The 23,596-nt window shown below is 44.2% G+C and overlaps 1 protein-coding gene across 3 annotated transcripts in view; it reads left to right on the top strand.

Moving 5' to 3' along the window:
• The window catches only part of Mark1 (microtubule affinity regulating kinase 1), a 105,939-nt gene that overhangs the window by 62,062 nt on the left and 20,281 nt on the right, over positions 1-23,596 (top strand). For 2 of the 3 annotated variants that reach the window (XM_032915680.1, XM_032915679.1), the window contains exons 4-10: positions 7,476-7,524; positions 8,643-8,708; positions 9,764-9,834; positions 15,447-15,503; positions 18,880-19,116; positions 19,200-19,319; positions 22,618-22,717. In XM_032915680.1, coding sequence (XP_032771571.1) covers positions 7,476-7,524; positions 8,643-8,708; positions 9,764-9,834; positions 15,447-15,503; positions 18,880-19,116; positions 19,200-19,319; positions 22,618-22,717 — 700 coding nt within the window. Of the gene's footprint in view, positions 1-5,169; positions 5,204-7,475; positions 7,525-8,642; positions 8,709-9,763; positions 9,835-15,446; positions 15,504-18,879; positions 19,117-19,199; positions 19,320-22,617; positions 22,718-23,596 lie in introns of those variants that run through there. The other variant, XM_032915681.1, reaches the window with a different exon arrangement.

Raw genomic sequence — 23,596 nt, 5'->3', positions numbered from 1 at the left:
TTCTCAGAGCTGCTGGATAGGCCATTGCTCTGCCTAGAAGTTCTAAACTAGCCAGGGCTCTATATAGCGAGTTATAGGCTGCCCTAGACTATGTGAGACCCTTCTCTAAACAACCAGAGCAAAGCAGGAAGAAAGCAAACAAAAAGAAGTTAAATGTTATAGTGCTACTAGTAGTAGTTTTATAAACTATCTGATGGATGTCCCAATAAGTGCCTGAAGGCTAAAAATGAAGTGACGTATTGATCCCAAAAGTTATGAAGCTGAGCATCTAATCAACAGTGTTCTGTTAACGTAGGCACAGCATGTGTATGCTTTCCCAGTGAACGAGGCTTCCCAGTGGATCTAGGCACTGAAAGTCACCTGCAGGGTAAAACAAGCCCACATTTCAGTTTATTAATGGGCCAAAACTGCTGCCGAGGATGCAGACAGGATTATCACAAATTGCAGTGATGGCATTATTACAAAATGCATTTCTGTCCCTCCTAAAGTCACATCATAATTAAATATTTAAAAAGTTAAGAAGGTCGTGCTCAAAGATACCACCTCCTTCTCCAAGCTCCGTTTACTATAACTAATGTCACCCAGGAAAAAACAAGTGACTACAAAATCATCCTCTGTCTTTAAGGTAAGTGAGTCACAGAGAAGTCCTCTGGCATGAGGAGACCACAGGTAGCATGGCAGCAGGTCTGACACACTGGCTGACCTTGATGAGAGTCTGTTCATAGAATTAGGATGATAGGTGACTACTACATGTCTAAAATCTACTGGTTTGAATACAACAGATGTCCTATCCCCTCCACCCCACACCAGGCACAAAAGAATAATAGACAGAAGAAATGGAAGGTTTGGAAGGAAAAGAAATTAGCTGAGAGGAGAAAAAGGAAATTCTCCTTGCTGAGGCAAGTGCTGATTGGCCCTGTGGAGCTTTGCTGATACTGGCCTTGGCCTGACTAGGAAGGACTGAGTAGAACAATATCCAAAGGGGTTGGTTGGTGACTTCAGCTACCTGGAGCAAAGCCAGGAATCTAGAAGGAAGTAACAAAGGCCCTGAACAATTAGAGTAGCTGTCTGAGTCCACAAAGTAAAGGCCCTGCTTTATAGACAAGGCTTCCTTTAGTTCTTGTAACACAGTTGTAACAAATATTGACTTTACCATCCAACTCACAGCAGACCTGAAATATGAAGCCTGAAGGGACCCAGCTCTGAGAGCTCTCGCTAATGCGTATGTGCCGGACACATCACGGTGTCACAGCTTGAAAATGAGAAAGAAGGAAAAGTCAGAAACTCAAGTAGTTTAGAACTGAAATCCTGTGAACACACTTTCCTTACTTGTCCCCAGGCAAATGATGCAGAAGGGATGGTGTCAGTGATACTGTCTGTCAGGTGCAGTCTTACTTCCCTGTGAAAGCTCTACTCCTCTCCCCCTCCCAAGGAAAGGCAAGCACTGGTAAGATTGGTATCCTGCTCGTGGGGCGCTCTCTGTTAAAAGATGCCTAGCTCACTGGTTACTGTCCTGCTCCCTCCAACTTGGAGGGTTTCTGCAGAAGACTGCAGCCATTAACTTCTGTTCACCATCCTCCCTTTCCTGTGCCCATCTAGGAGACAAAGAGTCTTAGGCAGGTACTGATGAAACTTTTTTAAATTTTGTTGACACAATGTACTCATTTGGCCAGAATTTTCTAGATTCAGGATAGCACTAGTCTACTAGTGCTGCCACTGTAACAACATCCCACAGAATAAATGGCTTAAATGGAAAGTTTGTTATTTTCTAGGCTGAAAGTCCAAGAGCGAAGTGTTTGCAGGGTTGGTTTCTTCCAAGCCTTTTCTCATTGGCTGCAGATGGCCTCCTCTCAGTGTGCACAGGTCTTGTCTTCTGAGCCCAGCTCACCCTCGGCAGCTCTTCCTCCTAAAGACACTGATCATATTAGCCTAGGGTCCTACCCTGTGACTTCATGTAACCTGAACTCTCTTCTTAAGAGCCCGTTCTCCGTGAACTGTCACGCTGGGATCCAGGAACACATTCTGGTTCATATCAGATAGTGGCCATATGCAGCCAGCATGTGTGTCTTTGAGTGGAGGGATGGTTGATGGGGCAGGATTCTGGCAGTCCATTTTCTATAGCTAATATACCATACAAAACATCAATGATCCTTCTATGATTGTCATCGTTTTGACTTTGGTGGTTTGAGTAAGAATAGCCCCATAGGCTCATGTATTTGAATGATTAGTCACTAGGGAGGATGACTCTTTGAAAGGATTAGAAGGACTAAGAGGTGTACCTTCGCTGGAGGAAGTGTGTCACTGGGGTAGGATTCAAAAGCCGGGGTTGGGGATTTAGCTCAGTGGTAGAGTGCTTGCCTAGCAAGCGCAAGGCCCTGGTTTCGGTCCCCAGCTCCGAAAAAAAAAAGAAAAGAAAAAAAAAAGATTCAAAAGCCCATACCAGGCCTAGTCTCTCGTGTTGCCTTTAATCAGATTGTAGAACTCACAGTTACTATTCCAGCACCATGTCTGCCTGTGTGCTGCCATGCTCCTGTCATGATGATAATGGACTAAGCCTCTGAACTGTGGGTAACCCCTCCCATTAAATGTTTACCTTGGTCATGGAGTCTCTTCACAGCAATAGAGCAGTGACATTAGCCAGCATGCTCCCAGCCACGACATACCTCCATGTTCTTAGTTGTTAAAATGTTCACATTCTCTGTTCAAATCAAAAGTTAAAACAATATGTGTAAGGTATCTTTGAGATGTAGGATCACTAATAGTCAGATATTATTGTTTTAATTTTTAAAAATTACTTTCTGATCAGAACTTGGGCTCTACCTATCTTTTATACATCATCTCCAGGTGGAATTGGGGTGTTCCATTAAAGTACTATTTTTGTTAGTTTTTACACACAGCTACATTCCAAGTTCCAAGCAAAGACTAAAAACTGATGAACCCAAAATGTTGCACAAAAGCCCAGCTTTTTTAGTATCTATCTATCAATCATCTATCCATCTATCTATCTCCGATCTATCTCCTATCTGTCTATCTATCAATCATCTGTCTGTCTGTCTGTCTGTCTATCTATCTATCTATCTATCTATCTATCTATCTATCTATCTATCTATCATATCTGGTACACTGTAGCTGTCTTCAGACACAGAAGGTGGCACTGGATCCTAATACATTTGGTTGTGAGCCACCATGTGGTTGCTGGGAATTGAACTCAAATACCCTTAATGGCTGAGCCATCTCTCCAGCCCCCAAAGCCCAGCTTCTTTTTAAAAAAAAAAAAAAAGGCCTAAACAGCTAGATGAACAGAAACTCATCACTGTGGAGGAATGTCTTGAAGGGCACACAGCTCATCAGTTCCCTCAGATGAGCCATTCTCAGAGATCCAGACATCAGGGCTGGAGAGGTGGCTCAGAGGAAATCCTGCTCCCCACAGAGCACTGCATTTAGTTCCCAGCACCTCCCTTATTGGGCAGCTCACAATTACCTGTGACTCTAGCTTCAGGGGATGAGACAGCCTCTTCTGCCTCCCATGGGAACCTGCACAGACAAGGCACATGTAAGCATATTCAGATACATACACACAAAATAAAATAAGTACTTTTATAAATATGTAAACATTAATCTGCTCCCACCAGCCTGACATACCTTAGCCAGTTTACTTTTAAGAAAAACTGCTGAGCTGGCAGTGCTTTTTATTAAGAGTAACTATTGCTCTCCCTGTGGCACTGTTGTCTTGTTCTGTAACTTGGCACACTCTCTCAAGGAAGAAGAGGAGGTAAAATCAGGGAGCCCGAGGATCGTGTGTATGCCATGGATCCTGGACCAGTCCCTCGGCACAGGGCCTGTGCCACTTAGAAGCAGGGCAGCAGCTACGGTGTGCTTGGGAATGAAGTGGTTATTGAAAGAGTAGGTTAAAGTAAGAGAAAGCTTGAAAACGATACCGAATTTAACATTTAAACTGAATGCATAAATATATACTCTTTGACCAAGGTAGGGTGAACACTTCTGTAGCTTAAGTTCTCTGGTTAGAACTGTACCTTATTTAGCATGGATCACAATTACAAAGTTTGAATAGATTTGTTACTATTTCTAGTTGTGTTTTATTTAGGAGACAATCTGCCAATAAAACCCTATATTTAATTTTAATCATTTACACTCACTCGACCCACACCTCTGCAGCGATTCTATTAGTGACTCGTATCTGGGGCTTTCGGATTATTCACTGTTGTATTAAAATACGTGGTTTATATAAAATGTAATTGTGTCAGACTCCAAGGCAAACCCCAGTAGTGCCAGCCTCCCAGCAGTCACTTCTTTCTGTCAGCCCTTCCCCAGATTCTGGACAGGACAGAATTTCTTCAGACAGTAGCATGGGGGAGGTAAAGGGATCTTAGTCCCACAATAATGTTAAATGATAGGGACTGGCATGCTCACTTAAACCCTAGGGCAGTGGTTCTCACCCTTCCTGGTACTGCAACCCTTTAAGACAGTCTCTTATGTTGTGGTGACCCCCAACCATGGAATTATCTTGCTGCTACTTCATAACCGTAATTTAGCTGCCATTATGAATGGTAATGCAAATATCTGATATGTAACCTCCAAAGGACTCACGACCCACAGGTTGCGACCCACTGCTCTGGAGGTTAATGAGTGCTGGCTCAAGAAAAATAGTAACTTAAAATTTACATTGATAAATTCATGTACATGCCCTTCAGAAAGAAAAAGAAGGGCGAATATTGATTCTCTGCAGAGAACTTGTTCTGGAGATGAGCAGGACAGGACCCAGTAGTTCCAGGAACCAGAGGAATGCTGGGTGCTGAAGTGATGTCTACCTTAAAGCAAGAGTGTCCTGAGAGAAGGTTGGAAAGGCAGCCCCGGTCACACATGCTAAAGCTGTTGGGAAACGTCTGTGTGCACTGTCGAGCGTCGGCCTTGAGTTCTCATGGGACAACCAAGTAAAATTAACCATAAATTCAGGTGTAAAACATCGTTCTGAATGAGTCTACAGTCCGCAGTGAACTGATGGTTTTTGAAGCGTAGTGAAGCACAGGAAGAGCACACTGAGGCAGGGAGGGACCGCGGTCAGGGTGCTAAGAGCTGAAGGTGCAGAAGCTCCTGGAAACACTGAAAGGAAGAGCAGAAAACCGAGCACCAGAGAGGAGGAAAGAGGCAGAGGGTGTGTCCAGGCCTCGTGTGCTGAGGAAAGGTCAGTGGAGGCCGGAGGCAGCGTCATCTCAGTCAGGCCAGGCACAGTCTCGAACATAGAGAACTTGCTGCATCTGTGTCCTCTTCACCCACAGAACTTTCAATTCCTGAATGTTACCTGTGAGAGACTGTTAAAATGAGTTTAAGTGAAAGCGTGTGGCTTATATGCGCTCTCTCTCTCTCTCTCTCTCTCTCTCTCTCTCTCTCTCTCTCTCTCACACACACACACACACACACACACACACACACACACACACACACACACACCACAGAATTATTAAAGATATCTAGGACAATCCTTTTTTTTTTTAAGCATCTAGACCTAAGTGGTTTTTCAATTGGGATGTATTTTTATTGTATTTCATTTTGTTATTATGTGATATGACCACAGACTAAAATGTGTCATTTCCATCATTGTCGATGTACAGTTTCATCTACATGATTCCCTCAAGGCTCATCCGTGTTGTATGTTGACTCCATCGGAATTCTCACGTTACTCATCCGCTCACCTGTTTGAGCCTCCCTTTCAGTCCTCTTGGGCGTGTGGTCCATAGATTGCATGGCAGTTCTTCTAATTCCTGTAGGACGACGGTTCTGCATGGCTGTGTCTTTTCCACAGTATCCTCTTAGCTGACACTCTACCCGCTGTGCTGGGCCAGAGGGCTCTGAGTTCCCGTTTCATGCAGGTTTGTTCTGTCCTATCCTGTCTCGTATGACAGTGGTCATCCGAATGGGTGTCAGCAGCCCTCACTGGGTTTGAGTTTATTCCCTAATGACTAATCGTGGTGAGCATCTTTCCGTGCTGTCTCAGGCTTTAATAAATCATTACAGAAACACCACTTGTGCTTACGCTAAATTTAGGTTTTATTCTGACAAAACATGTCTTAACAGATTTATTTTAAGTTGCCAATTTTTGGTTCTATTTTTTTGAACAAATGCTTGGTTTTGATTTTGACTAACACTTATACAAAACATAAAGGAGAAAATACCAGATCATGCTCCTTTCTAAATGTCATGTTTTTTTAACATTTTATTATTTATTTGTGTGTATGTTCATATGTGCTGTGGTGTGTTCATGGAAGTCACCGTAGGAGTGTGTCTCTCCTTCTACCATGGGTACTAAAGACTGAACTCGGGTCATCAAAATGAACAGCGGGCACTCCTGCCCACTGTGACCATACCATCAACCTGATCAATCATACTCGTGAAAACTTGTCCGTGTAGTGTTTTAAAGTTAAGGGGAAATAAAATTTAACATTCATGTCATTTCATTTTATTTAGCATGCTTGATAGTCTACCTCTTAGAGCTGGAGAGATGGTTTAGTGGTTAAGAGTACTGTCTGCTTTTCCATAAAACCTGGGTTCTGTTCCTGGCATCCACATAGTGATCACATTCACCTGTAATTCTAGCTCCACAGGATCTGGTGCTGTTCTCTGACCTCCCCGGGTACTGCACACATGTAGTGCCATGCATACACACAGGCAAAATACAAAAAAAAATAAAGACATCTGACTTTTGTTTGTTTGTGTGTCTGTTTCTGTTTGGTATTTTTCATGAGAGTGTTTCTCTGTATGGCCCTGGCTGTCCTGGAACTTGCTCTGTAGCCCAGGCTGGCTTCAATCTCAAAACTAAGTAAATCTTTTAAAATAGCCCTCCCCCTTCTCTTCCTCCTCTTCCTCCTCTTCTTCCTCTTCCTCTTCTCCCCCATATTTCAAGACAGAGTCCCTCTGTAGCCAAGCTTATCTTGGACTCGCTATCTCCTTGCCTCAGCCCACATGATTTTGGATGTGGATGATTTTGATTATGGATGGGCAGTTCCCACTGCACTCGGCTATTTTACTGTTACTTGATATTATCCTACAAGTCTACTTAAAGCGCACCTGAATCCTTCACAAAGTGTTGGGTCAACCAGAAGGAATCTGAGCCACGATGTAGCTTCACTGTCATTTCCTCGGTCTTTTCTTCTGCTTCTGTTCCTGAAGAGACCTTGAAGAAAGTGTAAGTTTTGCTATGGATAGCTTCACATACAGAGACAAACCTCTCCAGTCCATCTCGTCAGGGGTCTTTGAGAAACCAGGTCTCCATGGAATTAATACAGAGGGCAGTGTGCTCATTACACAAGGGTAGAACCAAGAAGCAGATCTCTGCTTAGGTTCTCTGCCAGGATGGACAGTCGTGTAAGGAAGTGATTGTTATCAAATGGAAGTGCAGCTGGTGTCTGCTTGAGGTTTTCGGTCCTTTAACCAGGAATCTGTCTTATGTTTTTTAACAGTTGTTCCGAGAAGTACGAATAATGAAGATACTGAACCATCCTAACATAGGTATGAAACCTATACTTACAAGCAGTGACAGTTTCCCTGCATTGAAAGGCATTTGAACGTGCACGCTTTTACTGTCGCTCTCTATAAAAGAAGAAGGTGAAGGTCAGTGAGGGTGACTCTTGGTGCAGTGGCTCGGTCCTGGAGGCCGGCAGCTCACCTCTGCCGCCGCCTCCCTGCTTGACATCACACTGCAGTACACTGGGCTCCTGCACACAGACGCTCCTCGCTAGATCAAAGAGTGCGTGCCACTAGCTAGAAATAGAGAAGAATTACATAGAACACTTGTATGTAATAAACGCTTGAGCTTAATGTACTTTTGATAGGCAAAATAATGTATTTTGAAGTAAATAAGATACTAATTTCAGTTTTACTGAATTGTATTAGTAAGTCTTGATTTTGCCCCTTTTACAAATAAACTTATCAATCAGGCATACTATATAAAATCACTTGATTCTAAATAGTAGAAAAGATTATTTTTTAATCTACTTATTTTTAAGCATTCTCTCCTGCATCTCTAAAGGTTTTCTTTGTATGTAGCCATTAATGTGATTATTCCTGGTGAATAATCTCCACTGTATAAGTCAATTCTATTTTCACTAGAAGTTATAAATACCACATAAACATAAGTTTTGGATTTTTACTAACAGGTTATATTATCTTATTGTTGCACCATCTCTAAGTTTTCATTCCCATTCTGTCTTCCTGACTTTAAGACACACACCCTACCCCCACCCCACCCCAACCCCCACTGCCCCTTGTTGTCATTTTGCTTTTGTTTTTTGAAACAAGGTTTCTCTATGTAACCCTGGCTGGCCTGGAACTCACAGAAATCCACCTGCCTTTGCCTCCCAAGTTCTGGGATTAAAGGCATGTGCTGAAAATATTCCTTTTTTATGGCTTTTTCATCTCAAACACTGTTTTAACTCTAATAGACTCCAAACCACTTTGGTAAGGTGTAAGTAGTCTCCTTGCATAAGAGAAATGGCTCTTGAGTGACTTTTGTTTTTAAGTTGGAGTGACTCAGTTTAGCAAGCATTTTCTGCTTACCGTTGTCCAAGGCTGCAGAAGGAACCCCATTTTATGCTGTCAGTTATAGATTTATATTCCTCTTTTTTCAGTGAAACTGTTTGAAGTTATTGAAACAGAGAAGACGCTCTACCTGGTCATGGAATACGCAAGTGGGGGTAAGACCGAGTGGGCCCGGAAAGCGTGTCCTGTGTGACAGACACAGAATTGACGGTTCCTGGAAGTCCCTGTAACAGCCATGCCTTCACTGCAGTCTGTAGTTACTGACAGATCCTTTAATGACCTCTTCCCGAAAGTTCAGTGTTTGCTTTCAAGACCTGCCGAGCCGATGGTAGAAATAGAACTGTGGCTTATTTCAAAGTTACTTAGTGATTTCTAGAATTTGGTTTGTCATCTTTTAAGTGTTTTGATTTGGTTACTTAAATATTAAAACAGCATTTGATTTGTAGTCCTTGGCTATAAGCAGAAAATCCCAAATGTAGAATGGATTTAATACAATGTATGGTGAAAGTGTACTCTAGGTCAGATATTTATTTAAGTGACTACTTGTATGTGGCAGATCTAATGACCCTCAGTATTAAGTACCTACTATGTCTGAGGGGCTACACCAAGGTGCATGCCTAACCGTCAGATCCTGACACCTGAGACTGTACCTTGGCTATACTGTGTCTAAGACCTTTTAAGCCATCCAATAAGTTTTTAGTCACATGTATGTTTGCATTTTGCAGCTGATAAGGTCTTAGAAAGTAAGTCTCTCTGTGACACTGAGGAAATATTTCAAGATTTTAACTGAAGATTAACTTTTCTAAGTGAGCACAGACTGCAGAAAGATGGGAGGCAGACAGAGGTACATAGATTCAGCAGAAAATCTCAGCACTGTCCGCTGTTAATGGGCTCGCACACATGTGTGGCATGTCCACTGTTGTGTCATGGAGATGAAAATGCAGATGCAGCTGGGATGGGGTTGGGCAGCCAGCAGGTCATATCGGGCAGCAGAGTTCAAACAAGGGTGCCAGGCTTCCGTGTCATTGCTACAGATTCTCAATTCCACATATAATTTGTTTCCTATTTCTGTATTAGTTTGTGACTTTTATAAACAGCAGAAAATGGTGGACCAAGTGATTCTTGAAAAGAAAAGCCAAAACTTGGCATTGTGTATATTGTTAATGAAAACCAATGTGTATTCACTGCCTGCTCTGCCTTTCTGACTCAGGTGAAGTCTTTGATTACTTAGTTGCCCACGGAAGAATGAAAGAGAAAGAGGCCCGGGCCAAATTCAGGCAGGTACGGAAAGTGCGTCTCAACTTCGTTTTGCTGATATTCTTACTGATGTGCAATGGGTTGTATCACCAACAGCTTTAAAAGAAAAACTCCTCCTTCCACTTTCTAAGAATGAATAATCCCCAGAACAGAAACCCATCTTTCCTGAATTTCACCTTAAAATAGTAGTTGCACACGGTTATTCTGACATGACTATGAATGGTCCCATTTCATACATTAGACTGAGTGTTCACCTTTGAGTCTTGAGCTCTCAGAGCAGACCGATGCGGGGAAGAAGTGCTCGGCCCTGTGTGTATCCAGGAACGGTTATCAAGTTCTGCCAGCTTTACTTGTGCATTACTGGAGTATTCTCCTCTATGATTAAATATATCTTAGTTTTCAAATTTACTGGAGAATTTACTTAAAGAACATGGCCAGTTTCGTTTAGCCGTGTGAGGAAATACAAGCGCGACAAAAGACAGAGATCAGATGCTCACACTTCCAGTTTAGCATCATCGTGACCTAACCATAGAAAGGACAAAGTGGGGGGAGGGGATTCTTTATAAACACATTTAGAATTTTACTTTTAATTTTTGCAACTGCATTAAATGTACTTTTCTTTTTTTACAAGTCTTTTAGGAAAAAGACTAGCATATAAAAAGATTGCACAGCAAAGTTAACTGTACCCGGTCTATGCATCACAGTGAACTCCTATACAGTTAGAGGAGCCCCTCAGGACTGAAGCTGTGAGGCTTCACACTGCACTTTACACGGTCACTACTGGATATATTTTACGTATTATCCACCACCAAAAATGAAAGCTTCCCGGTACAGTTAGAGCTAGAGAAGGTTATCGTTGCTTCCCTCAGGACTCGTGTCCAGTGCCTGCACCCAGTCCTTCCTCCTCTCCTTGTGTCTGGCCTTTCTCGTCTCTTTTCTTTGTGTGCCCACATGTACATCTGTTTACGTATGTGCATATATTCCATATACACATAGACCCAGAATACGAGGGAGAACACGTGTGGTTTCCTTAGATTGTGTGACCACACTTAATTTTATACATCCATTTCCTTGTAAATGTCATTTTTAAGTTAACATTCCATTTTTATATACCAAATTTTCATTAGCCTTAATCTGTTGTTGGACAATTATGCTGAAAAAATGAGTATACTTTATAAATTATATGGAAGTGACTAATGAATTGTGAATCGTCATAAGATATACTGAAGTCAAGCCCAGAATGCATTATGTCCTGGACGGGCCCTAGTGGGTTAAGAACTTTTATAAAGTAGTTTAGCTCTTCATGTGTGACCACTACACAGATTCTGCACTTGAAAGTGTTCTGAACACAGTCTGTCTGGGCAAGGCGTGCCCCCACCAGGCCATTCTCTGGGACAGCGGGCCATGGAGGCTACCTCACTAAATGGTCCTCGTCATGGAGAGTGAAGACAGGCTGCTCCACTTTTCGACCTGACCTTCCAAAGTGATGTGTATGGCTTTGTTTTATAGTCTCTGTTATTCAGGTAGATTCCTATAGTTATGCATAGTAGAGGGGTGGGTGGGGGGCTATGACATGGCTCAGGGAGCAAAGGCATTTGCACCAAGACCAACAACCTGAGTGCAGTCCTGCACCCCACTTAGAGGAGGGGCAGAACCGATTCCTGAAAGTTGTCCTTTGACCTCAACACACATCACACTCAGGAGCTCGCTGAAACGTCATACACTAAGTCCCTACAACAATAGTGGATCAAAGGCAGTGAATCGTCCTCCCTGCTGTACAGAGCGGTCACCCCGTTCAGTACACTTTGCCTGTTTGCCCTCAAAAACCAGAGTGAACAGCAGTGGCTGTGGAAACAGCTGGTAATGGGAAAACAGCAGTGAGCGTCTGGGCTGTGCTCTGCCCCCTGCGTTAAATTCTTTCCTATCCAGGGTGGAACTTCATGCCCGCTGGTCAAGCACTCCAATTATCTCCCTCCTCGTTGATTGTTGTAAGCAGCAGATGAGCAAGAAAATTCCAGTTGTTGGCACATGTTCCCTCCGGGATCTTCTTGTAGACTTCAAAGATGATTTCCACTTACCCTTTGTCTTTTTAGTCTGCTAGTTTTACTCACTTGCTAAAAAATAACAAAGTTATACTGGGTGAAGATGCTTTGTGTTGTAAAAGTGTGTGCAGTTGGCCAGTGTGGTGGATGGGAACAGTGTAGGGTTTAGGTTAAGATCTGGAGCTCTAGCCCAGCCCCCAGTGTGTGTGTGTGTGTGTGAGTGTGTGTGTGAATGCATGTTCATGTACATACTTGTGTGTATGATTTTTACGTAAACGGTGAAAGAATATACTACATTAACATGCCCTTGACCTTACTATTTGGTTTGCTAAAGACGGTACACAGTTTAACATCATTTTAGCAACGTTGCCAGTACAGTGCCTCTGCACTCCATGGGCTGTGAAGCTACACACATGCACACACACACACACACACACACACACACACACACACACACACACACCCACCATAGTATTGGGACTGCAGAGATGGCTCAGCAGTTAAAGTATGCTTCCTGCTTCCAGAGGACCTGGTTCAGTTCCCTGCACCCACCTGTAGTTCACAAGCATCTGAACCTCCAGTTCCAGGGTACCCAGGCCCTTTTCTGGCCTCTGTGAGCATTGTACACACATGGCAGGCACACTGTGGGACCATGAAAGGCAGCCTGGTTCCTGGTTGAGCTAAGGCTTGAAACCCTGGTAACCCTGAAAGGGAAGGTAGGCATTTCGCCTGACTCCCAGCAAACCAGGCCCTGTCACTAGCCTCAGCCCTCCATAGATTTGTGGCCATCAGTCACGTAAGGGCAATGCTCCAAGCCCCTCCACAGGTAGAGGATGTGACCACAGGTCAAGACAGATCTCCATTATAATGAGGTACCTAAAGGCCTGGAGGCTTAGCCAATGAGCTTCCCTTCCCAGACACTCCTCCCTGCAAAAGGTATTTAATCTCAGGCCTACCCTGAGAAGTGGGGTACGGTTTTACTTATCCAGTTTCTGCCATGACAATAAACTCCTTAAAACCACAGACTGTCTCTTTTCATTGGGTTCTGCCATGGGGACCCTTAGAGAAGGCCTTCGCCCACGGAGCTGCCATCTAATCTCCCAAAGAAGGCCTCCCAGCACCCCACAACCAAGCCACACCCAGCCAAGCCAAAGACTCCCCACCCCTCCCAGGGACCATCTGGAACTCCCCCTCTTTCCCCCTTGGCCCTGGGCTAGATCCAGCCCACAGGCCCCCAGTCTGTTCTCAGCCCTTCTACCTCCCCAAGCGGCCTAGCCCTGTGGTGGGGTGACAGGGGACCCATTAATCCTACAGCACACAGATATAAATGCAGACAAAACACCTACTTACATAAAATTAAAATAAATCTTATTTTTAAAATTATACTATTGATTCCAAGGTCAAGGCTACTGCTTAGAGAAGAGGAATTCCTGACCCATTTATAAATCATTGCAAAGCTACTCCACAACACATGTGAGGCCTGAAGGTCAGTGCAGGCCTGCTTGTAAATCCTATTCTCAAGGTCCATAGTGGAAGGGTTAGAGAGAAGTTCCCCTGCTTGTGGGGATGCTCTCAGGTGGCAGTCTGCTGTAGGCCCGTGCAATGAAACATGGGCTTACGAGTGACAGCTCAGGTTGAGAGTCAGAAGCCACGGTGTCTCCATGCCCGACATGCCCATGGTTGGCAAGTGTGTGACACTGCTCATGCCCCTGTTGGACACTAGCTCAGAGGCCATGTTCTGTGGGAAGAGCACATGCTCCATGCAGTGTTCTCTCACGTTAGTGTGCATTGTCACGCTTTGGAGCTGAGGAGACATCTAGAGACTGCTTACACAGAGATGATCCTGTCAGGTGTGAACCATGGCCCCTGGTCACACTCTGTAAACAGACCACTGTAGCATACAAGTGTGTGACCTGCAAGCCTTGTCCTCTGAGCACTGTTACCTACAGAGTGTATCCAGAAACTATACATGCAGATATATCTCGTGACTTATAGACGTAATGTAGCGAAAGTTGGCTGTTAGAACCCTTCGAGGCACGGTGCTCCAGAATCTTACAAATGTTGACTGTCTGTTCTGCTGTGTGTAGACTCACACTTGAAGATGCTTACAGCATTGCCATGCTGCCCCAAACATTTAGTGCCTGTGCACTCCATAGCAAGCACTTCCTCGCATGGAATCCAAAGACCGCTACTAGGCTGTCCCCCAATGCTTGGTTCTGCCAGCTTTATGAGTATGTTATCCTCCTCCCTCGTCATTGACACAGCTCATCACTTTACCCCGGCTCTACCAACAATCTCAGCTCTTCCTGTCCTTCGGGGATACCCTCAACCAGTGGCAGCACCTCCTCCAAGAAGCATTTCTGATCCAGTCATCCGTAGCCCCTCACTTCCCTGCACCTCTGTCTGTGATTCTACCTGGATTGTGGTCACTCACTCTCCCCTCTTAATGAAGCTGTGAGCGCTGTAGTGCTCACATTTGTATCCCAACCCCTCCCCCACCCCCCAGAACAAGCACATAGCAAGCACTTGATAAACTGACTTGATTAAAATGAATTTCTCCGCATTATCTATTCATTGTGCATTGGTAGTTTTGTCATGGAGTCATTTTGACATACATGTGAATAACTTTCTAATGCTGGAGTAGACCACTTTCACTGTGGTTTGGGTCCTCCCCTTCCTTCCGGTAGCACAGCGGTTGTCATTCCACTCTCAGACTGTGGAAATCTCTCTTCTCTCTCCATCTGTGAATGGCTAACCTGCATCCACACTGGCTTCACGTTTAACCGACCCCACAGCTCCACACTAAGACAACCGTCCTTGAGGCACCAGGTATAATTGCACACGTAGGGTAGCTCCTTATCGATTGCTACGGGGTTCTTTTAAAGAACCATCACATTAAAGCTGATAATCTATTGTTTGTATTTGAGGCCTTTACATTGTCGGGCACCTCCCTGTGTGACTCTTACCTCAGGGTCCTCCACACTAATTGACGGCTATGGCTGCAAAATGTATGTGCAGTGCACAGTACTTTGCCCAGCAAAACTAGGGGCAAGTGTCAGATTAACCTGTAGCTCGTTTCTTGATTATTTATTTTCCTTTTGACAGTTTGCTTTTTTCCTGTTTCTTTATATTTGAGCAGAAAACATGAGATGTTATTAAATAATTCCCTGATTAGTTCTTGATAAATTAAGGAAATATGCCTTGAGCAAATGTGATGTAATCCCATAACTGCTTTAGCCCCAGTCAGCTCTTCAATGCTAGTTTACTTATGCCAACACTGTAGCAAACCCTTGTTCTAAACTCTAAGTTATATACTTTGACTCATGTAAAGAAAGAAATTTAATTCGTATAAAGAATTTCCATAGATGTTCACCAAAAAAAGGTAGTATGTTTTCCCAAAAGAATATTACTTCCAACATTTAAAAGTTTTATCTCTTTAATAAGCATGGTTTTCTAAACTAAAGGAATCATGAAATTGCTGGTATTTTTTTAAAATCAAAGTTAGTACTTTATCCAAATTGAAAATGATAAATATTAAAACCAAGTATTTAACCAAAAAATAATTTTGACTTTATATCCAAATATTTCTTCTAGATTGTATCTGCTGTACAGTATTGTCATCAAAAATGCATTGTCCACCGTGATCTTAAGGTAAGCTGCTGCTTTTAAAATTAAAATCTCATTTATGAAAATATGTAATAATAAGATAGTTGGGGAGCAGGCTTGATGAATAAGGTGACTTGTTTACAAGCATGAGGACCTGAGTTCAAATCCCCAGCACCCACCTAATAAAAACCCGGTAGGGCTGTGCATGCCCATGACTCCAGCATTTGGAGCTGGAAACTGATAGGTCTTGCGCTCCCAGGCTGGCCAGCCTAGCTGAAACAGCCAGTGTCAGGTACAGTGACTGATTCTGTCGTAAGGGAATGAAGCAGAGGTGAGACAGCAGGAGGCTGGATGTCCTCCTCTGCCCCCCACTACCCACACACACGCACACATACCATATTGTTATACTCACAGTTAGAATGTGTCATAGTATAAGTAGGGCTACTTCTTCAGTTACCCCATCTTGATTCAGTAGCCCAGGGTGAGGTGATTTTTGCTGAATTGTCACCATAGCCTATGAAAGGCACTGTATTCACCAAGCACATGAGAACATGGGCATGGCATTGTCTAAATCAGAGTCAGAGGACCTGACTGACTATTAACTCCGTAGTTTAAATTCTGTCCTCAACTAAAAATGTTGAAGGTCCCATCTAGACAGAAGTAATGTCACAGCACAAGGCACAAGCATGTGCTTGCCATGTGTAAGAACCAGGGTTCTTTCTTAGCACCAAAGTTCAAAATAAGAAGAGGGTTTTAATGTGTGTGTGTGTGTGTGTGTGTGTGTGTGTGTGTGTGTCACCGTGACAGAAACTGGAGTCTTTTGGGAAGAGGGGTCCTCAACTGAGAAAATGCCTTTGTCAGGCTGGCTTGCAGGCAGGCCTATGGGGCATTTTCCTGATGAATGATTGATATGGGAGGTCCTCGTCCACTGTGGGCGGTGCCACTCCAGCCGGGTGGTTCTAGATGGCATAAAAAGCCAACTGGGTGAGCCATGAGGAGAGGGCAGTGAGCAGCACCCACCATGCCCTGCTTCAGTTCCTGCCTCCAGGTTCCTGCTCTGAGTTCCTCCCTGACTCACTGGACTGTGACTAGGGAGATGGAAGCTAAATGAACGCTCTCCTGTCAGACTGTTTCTGTTCATGGTGTTTATCACACAATAGGAAGGAAGTCAGCGCTTGAGACTAGCATAACATGTATGGTAGAAACGCTTATGGTCAAACAAGCTTCAAGAGCTTGGGCTTAAGTGCTTCTGTCTCTCTTGTTTTTCCTGTCTTCTTCATTCTCCGAAATCTTACTTCTAAGTGAGATTTTTAACTTTTCTTATTTATCCATTGGCATCAAACTTGGATTCTATTTAAATTACCGCATTACACAGTGGTCGGAACTCTAATTCTGTGTCCTGGTTCCATTCTTCTGGCCTGTTAGTGCTCCCGACGTTTGTAGCAGTTCTTCTCTCAGGAGGGCTAGGGGAGTCTTTTCTACAATGAGAAATGAAGACTGGCTACCCATTCCTTTGTCTGGTTCATAGCTCAACTCGGTTTACATTAGAGTCCTGTTCAACAACTGCATGTTCAGTTCCAGCTGGGGAGAGCATCCTCACTTCATACATCCCTGGACAGACCTCAGCCGTGCATGCGGCTCTCTTTGGAGGCAGTGTAGTTACTTAGATTCCATCTAGACCAGCAGTTCTCAACCTGTGGGGTGTGATCTCTTTGGAGGTCAAAGGACCCTTTCACAGGGGCCACATATCAGATATCCTGCACATCGCATATTTACATTGTGATTCATACGGTGGCAACATTACAGTTATGAAGTTGCAGTGAAAGTAGTCTTTATGATTGCGGTCACCACAGCATGAGGAACTCTATTAAAGGACTGCAGGCTAAGAACCACTCACTGCTTTAGAAGGTTCTGGAGAAACTGGGTATGTCCACCTTACTACAGATGGTCAAGGAGACTGGGCCCTTACTTATATCAGGAAGGCATGCTGCTGCTGCTGCTGCTGCTGCTGCTGCTGCTGCTGCTGCTGCTGCTGCTGCTGTTGTTGTTCTTGTTGTTGTTGTTCTTGTTGTTACTCAGTCAATAAGTGTTGGTTTAATGTGACTCTCCCAGAGTCATTCATTTGCATAGTATCTGAACCCACTTTTATTTGTTGATTACTTGGTTGGGTTTTTGGGTTCTCTTTCTTTTTTCCTGTTTTGGGGGGTGCAGAGGGTGTAGTGGGTTAGGGAGTAAGGGTTAGGAGGCTTTGGTTTGGGTTTGGGTTTGGGTTTGGGTTTGGATTTGGGTTTGGGGTTTTTGAGACAGAATCTTACTGTGTGGCTAGCGAAGGCTGACCTAGAATTTGCAATCTCCTGCCTCAGATCCCCAGGCTGAGATTATAGGCATGTGCAGGGTCTGGGCCAGTGTCCCCACAGGCCTCCTGCCCCAAGTGACTCTTAACTCATCAAGGTGACAGTTAACACTAGCCACCACTGTTGTAGTTACACTTTTCACAAATATGAGATAAGCTAGAACACCATAAAGGAAAAAAGAAGGAAAGAAGCCTTGGAGGCGGGAGAGACACGGCAGGTCCTCCAGGGAAGCACCAGGTCCTCTGATTTCATCTGGATCCGTTTTCCTCCTTGGACTCTGACCAAGCACATCTACCAGCTAACCTGTGGCTTTACTGCTCTATTTATTCATCCGTTGGAAACAGAATTGAAATGAAGCAGGCACAGAGCAAGTGTTCATTAAGCCGCTTGCGTGTATAGAAGACATTTCCATTTTTATCTATGGGCGATTGTTTTAGAATTTTAGGAAGAGCCTCTCAAACACAGGAGCAGAGTCTTTGCTTCCTATGGAACGTGACTCTAGACAGGGTTCTACTTTTAGAACAGCAAGCATTGCTGAAAATAAAGCCTGTGGGAGCCAAACTGTTCCAGTTTGTTTCCTCTCCCTAATCAGTACTTTGCTGAGGAAGCATCCAGAGGAGAGGACGTAGGACTGAGTAAAGGAGAGCCAGGCGCCTGGGCAGTCATTCCAGACAGACCCTGGAGCTTAGCATCGACTCCCTGTTAAAATGGTGCTCCCCTGGCTAACGTTGGCTTATGTCTCAGGCGAAGCAGTGATTTCAATATGCGTTCCTTAGATTAGGTCCTGCTAAGGTCCAGTTCCAAGGTCGCTCTTACCATGAAGTTAGAAACATTTAAAATAAACTTTGGGGGAAAATGTGTCCATAGCTCCTGTGAGCTTTTCTTTTCAGGTGTCAAGGTTCAGACTTTCACAGACATTGCTTGGACAGTTACCACTGCATTTGCATTACTAATGTTACACTTTAAAATGAGAGGCATGTGCTAGCGAGCCCAGAATCTGAAGCAGGTGTAGCATTTTTATTTTGTGTACGCTTTTTACATTGTCCTTTTTATTATTTTCCTCTTAGGCTGAAAACCTTCTCCTTGATGCTGATATGAATATTAAAATTGCTGACTTTGGTTTTAGCAATGAATTCACAGTGGGGAACAAATTGGACACATTCTGTGGAAGCCCGCCTTATGCTGCCCCCGAGCTTTTCCAAGGCAAGAAGTACGACGGGCCGGAAGTGGATGTGTGGAGTCTAGGCGTCATTCTCTACACGCTGGTCAGTGGCTCCCTGCCTTTCGATGGCCAGAATCTAAAGGTATATGCCTGTTTGCTGCTGAAGCCCCTCTCCGCAGGAGCGGCAAAGTCGGCTGCCACTTAAATGCTGTCCTTCTCTGTCAGGAGCTCCGGGAGCGAGTCCTGCGAGGGAAGTACCGTGTTCCCTTCTACATGTCCACGGACTGCGAGAACCTCCTGAAGAAACTGCTAGTGCTGAACCCCATAAAGAGGGGCAGCCTGGAGGTGAGCGAGCCGTGCTCTCGCAGGGAGGGGAGAGCCAGGGCTGCAGAGCCAGGGCTCCCGGTGCAGCTGCAGAGCGTGACTGTTCAGCCTGCGTCTAATTTGTGTTTTCAGCATTAGGAAAAGTGATGGTTCTTTATTCAGAAAACACAGTAGGGCTTTCCAGTGCTTCTTTCCTCTTGGTTCTTTGGTGAGTTGTTTAAGCTGACACAGTGGAGACAAAGTTGACTTTTGAGGAGGACAAACCTAGTCTTCGTCAGAAACTACCTGGTCCAAAAACAAAAAAACCTTTATGTTGGTTAAGGCTGACCAGATATTTGAAGGTTGAAAATGACTAAAAGTTCTAACCCAGCTAACTCTTCACTCTCTGAAATCATGTGACACCAAATAGACACTTGAGTACAGGAACTTACAGACACGTGAGCAGAGAGCATGGCCCATGCATTCTCTACAACACTGGTTTACATGGCCTAACTGTTAGAGAACCGGCCCAGGTTCTTGTTACCCAGGTCCTTTCTTACACTGTAATTAGGATAACTGATGGTCTTAAACATTTTTCCCGTCTGGGTTTTCTTTGATATTTAAAGTTGGGGTGTTTGCTTGCTTGCTTGCTTGTTTGTTTTTGAATGTGTATAAGGTTTGCCTGTGAATTACATACATGCAGTACCCACGGAGGCCAGAAGAGGGTGGTAAATCCCCCAGAACTAGAGTTACGGATGATTCTGAGCTACCTTGTAGGTCTGGGAACCAGACCTTAGAAAAGAGCTTTAATCTCAAACATCCTTTTAGCCCCTTCATCTGTCTTTAGGAATATTTGGCCTGTGCTAAGAAATTTCAGAGACTCAGTACTCGTTCCTGGCTTGGACTTTTAAAGTCTTCTTACCTGCATCGGAAGCAGGGGGATCCCAGAGAAGCCTGGGTTTGCTGGCACATCCGCCGTGAGGTGGGCACAGCCCTGTGCTGTTCAGCCCAGCTTGGCTTCGTCATTCTACTTCCACGTATACTTTTTGTTGGTGGGAGTTAAAGAATTGGGAAATTACTAAGTGCTTTGTTGGAGTGGATCAGACGGTATTTTAGCTATGTTATTTGTTTAAGTGTGATTAGCTTTTAGCTCAGGATTTTTGTGGTTTTCCTCTGGGGCGGAAAGGCATGCTAATGTTGCTGTCTGTAGTAAAAGCCCATTTTGTGGCCCTCCTCCCAGCTTAACTTCCAACCTTTCATAGAAAAGCATGGACCGCTCAGAATGGAAAACCACCAGTCTGTCAGCTCTCAAGGGCTGGAACTTCAGTAGAGCATCATTCGCTCCTGCTCTGGGGTCCACTTTTTTTAAGATTTACTTAAGTCACGTGTATGTATGTGGGTTTGTGCGTGCTAGAAGAGGCTAGAGGTGTAGGTGGGACCCCCTGTACTGTATCCAGGAAGCCCCTTCAGCTGCATGTTAGTAACATTCCCAGAGGTAAAGCAGCAGTTCATAGGGCAGAGTAGAAGGGACAGAGTCCCCTGGGAGACAGTGCTTACCAGTCTCTGCGGGCTACTGATAAGGATGGCTGCTTCCCTCAAAGATGAATAATTTACTGATTTAAATGTTGACTGGGATAGTTAGGCAGATGTTTATTCTTTCATTCTTGACATTAAAAGGATGAAAATGGTTCAGACCTCAAAGTTTGGGCCAATAAACCTAGCTACTGAGGGGGAGGTGAGGCTCACAGCCTTAGCAACTGAGTAGCAAGTTGCTCCCCCCTTCCCATCTTTGTCCCCTTGTGGCCCTTGTTGATGCCCACAGCCAAGGGGTGCAGCGTCATCGCTGCGGGCAGCAGGGTTTAGGAGATGTCTTAGTTTGGACTCCATCACTGAAGAGACACTATAACCAGGGCAACTCCTAAAAAAAAGAATTTAATTGGGCCTGGCTTACAGTTTCAGAGGTTCAGTCCATTACCGTGGTGGGGAGAATGGCAGTGTACAGGGAGACATAGTGCTAGAGACAGAGCTGAGAGGTCTACGTCTGGATCTGAAAGTAGTCGAAGGGGACTTTGTCTCACTCTAGATGTAGCTTGAAGATAGCCCACCTCCAAAGTGACGCACTTCCTCCAAGGCCACACTCCTAACAGTGCCACGCCCTCTGGACAAACATCCAGATACTTGAGTCTCAGGAGGCTCTACCTGTTCAGACCACCACAGAAGGGTAGGACAGTGACCGAGGCCAGCCTGCCTCAGCTCGTGCACGTTGCCTGCGTGCTCTCCAAAGTGCCCTGTGAGACCAGGACCCAGATGGTGGCAGACGCAACTTCATTTTTTATTTTTTGTAATTTTTAAAAAATTTTATTTCTGTGTGTGTGAATGTTTTGCCTGCATGGATGTCTGTGCATCATGTGCTTGCCTGGTGCCCATGGTAGCCAGCACTGGATCCCCTCGGACTGCAGTCACAGATGCTATAGGGCACCTGTGGGCACTGGGAATCAAATGAATTCCTCTGGAGAATAGCCAGGGCTCTTAACCATCTCTCCAGCCCTTCGTACCAGTTACAGTCAGTAAGCTTACGTTGTGTGTGTGTTGGGGGGATCTGTAAACTGTTCTTTAAAACAGCACAGCTTTTTAGCCAGTAGTAAAAGTCTTAGGGTGTAGTTTGTGGCATAACTACATAGACCTTTTTAAAGGTCTTCTTTACATATGTCAGATACAACCTCATTACCCAGCTGTAGCTGTTTTCTTTCATTCTGTGGACTGTCCCCACAGGACTGTCTTTAACAGCCCAGAGCTGATGTTCACAGCATCAAATTATTGGACTGGGATAATTCACACCAATACCTATTTTCACTGTGATGATTACCTGATTTCTGAATTCAGACTTAAATGTTTACCACCATCCTTTCCCACATTCTTTAGTTACCTGGACAGACCAGCCTAGATTTCAATTCCCCAAAATCTCCTCTTCCTGAGGTATGGGATTTTAAAATAAATGCATGACCAAAAAATAAACCTCTTAATTTCTCTTATATATAAATATAAAGTCAAAGTCGAGTTCTTATGGTAAAACGTTGCAGTTTGGAAATAGTCCTTTTGAAGCAATGTGAAAGGAGGGTTATTGGTGTATTGCCTTTAGTGAGTAGTGGGTAATATAGTTGTGATAAGATTATGGGTGACCTAGAGACCCACACCTCCTGTTGGGCCAATAATTAAGGTACATAGAATAAGTTTATTTGAAAGTGTCACATGATTCTTGTTGCGTGAACCAATGCACTTCACATTTGGAGTGGGTTGAATGTTGTAATTCACCAGACATGACTTAGAGTTTATTTCCTAGCAAATAATGAAAGACCGATGGATGAACGTTGGTCATGAAGAGGAAGAGCTAAAACCATATTCTGAGCCTGAGCTTGATCTCAATGATGCAAAAAGAATAGGTAAGTATTTAAGGTCCGTGAGGGCATCCGTGACTGCACGGGGGAGTCCATTGTCCAGCTTGGCAGTGTTTACTGGGACTTTGAAACTTAAAATATCCAGCTTCCTTATTTCGTTCTCATATACATCTGTGCTCCTGTTCAGTTGTTAGCAACTGTCACAAGAATTAAAATGCATTAGACAAATTCATAACTCTTGCTTTCTGCACTCCCTCCCTGGAGTGTGGTCACTGTAACCATTAGCACTGAGCAGACTGAGAGTACAGCAAGGGCTGACACTGAACTCTAAGCGTTGGGCACATCGCCTCCCCATTTCTCCTCTCGTTCCTCAGTAGAGTCCACCCTCCCTGCCCCCAGTCCTCATTAAGAACTTGATGGGAGCATTGTGGAAGTCAAGCCTTAAAAGAAAAACTGAACTGCAGATGAGAAAGGAAGCAAGTTCTTGGCTTGAGATGTTGTCCTCTTCATGAGTAGCTGAGGCTGTGCTGAGAGAAAGAAGAGCAAGTGAGGCTTTGTGTAAGGCCTAGACAGTGCTGGCCTTGTGTGGACAAAGCAGGCCAGCTCAGAAATGTCCCACGGTGTGAAAAATACGGTTAATATATTAAATCTATAGCATGAATAATTCTGTACACACACAAAAATTCAAAATGGGGGCTGGAGAGATGGCTGAGCGGTTAAGAGCACTTGTTGCTCTTATAGAAGACCCAGGTTCAATTCCCAGTACCCAGATTGTAGCTCACAACATCTGTAACTACAGTCCAGGGGAGACTGATGCTCTATTCTGACATCTATACCTACCAGGTAGTCATGTAGTGTGTGTAGATACATGCAGACAAAACACTTAATAAAAATAAACAAATCTTTCAAAATGATAAATGTATA

The sequence above is a fragment of the Rattus rattus genome, chromosome 10 (assembly GCF_011064425.1).
Source record: "Rattus rattus isolate New Zealand chromosome 10, Rrattus_CSIRO_v1, whole genome shotgun sequence".
Taxonomy (NCBI): Eukaryota; Metazoa; Chordata; class Mammalia; order Rodentia; family Muridae; genus Rattus; species Rattus rattus.
The sequence above is the reverse complement of the archived record's forward strand: the minus strand, read 5'-3'. Positions and strand labels throughout refer to the sequence as shown.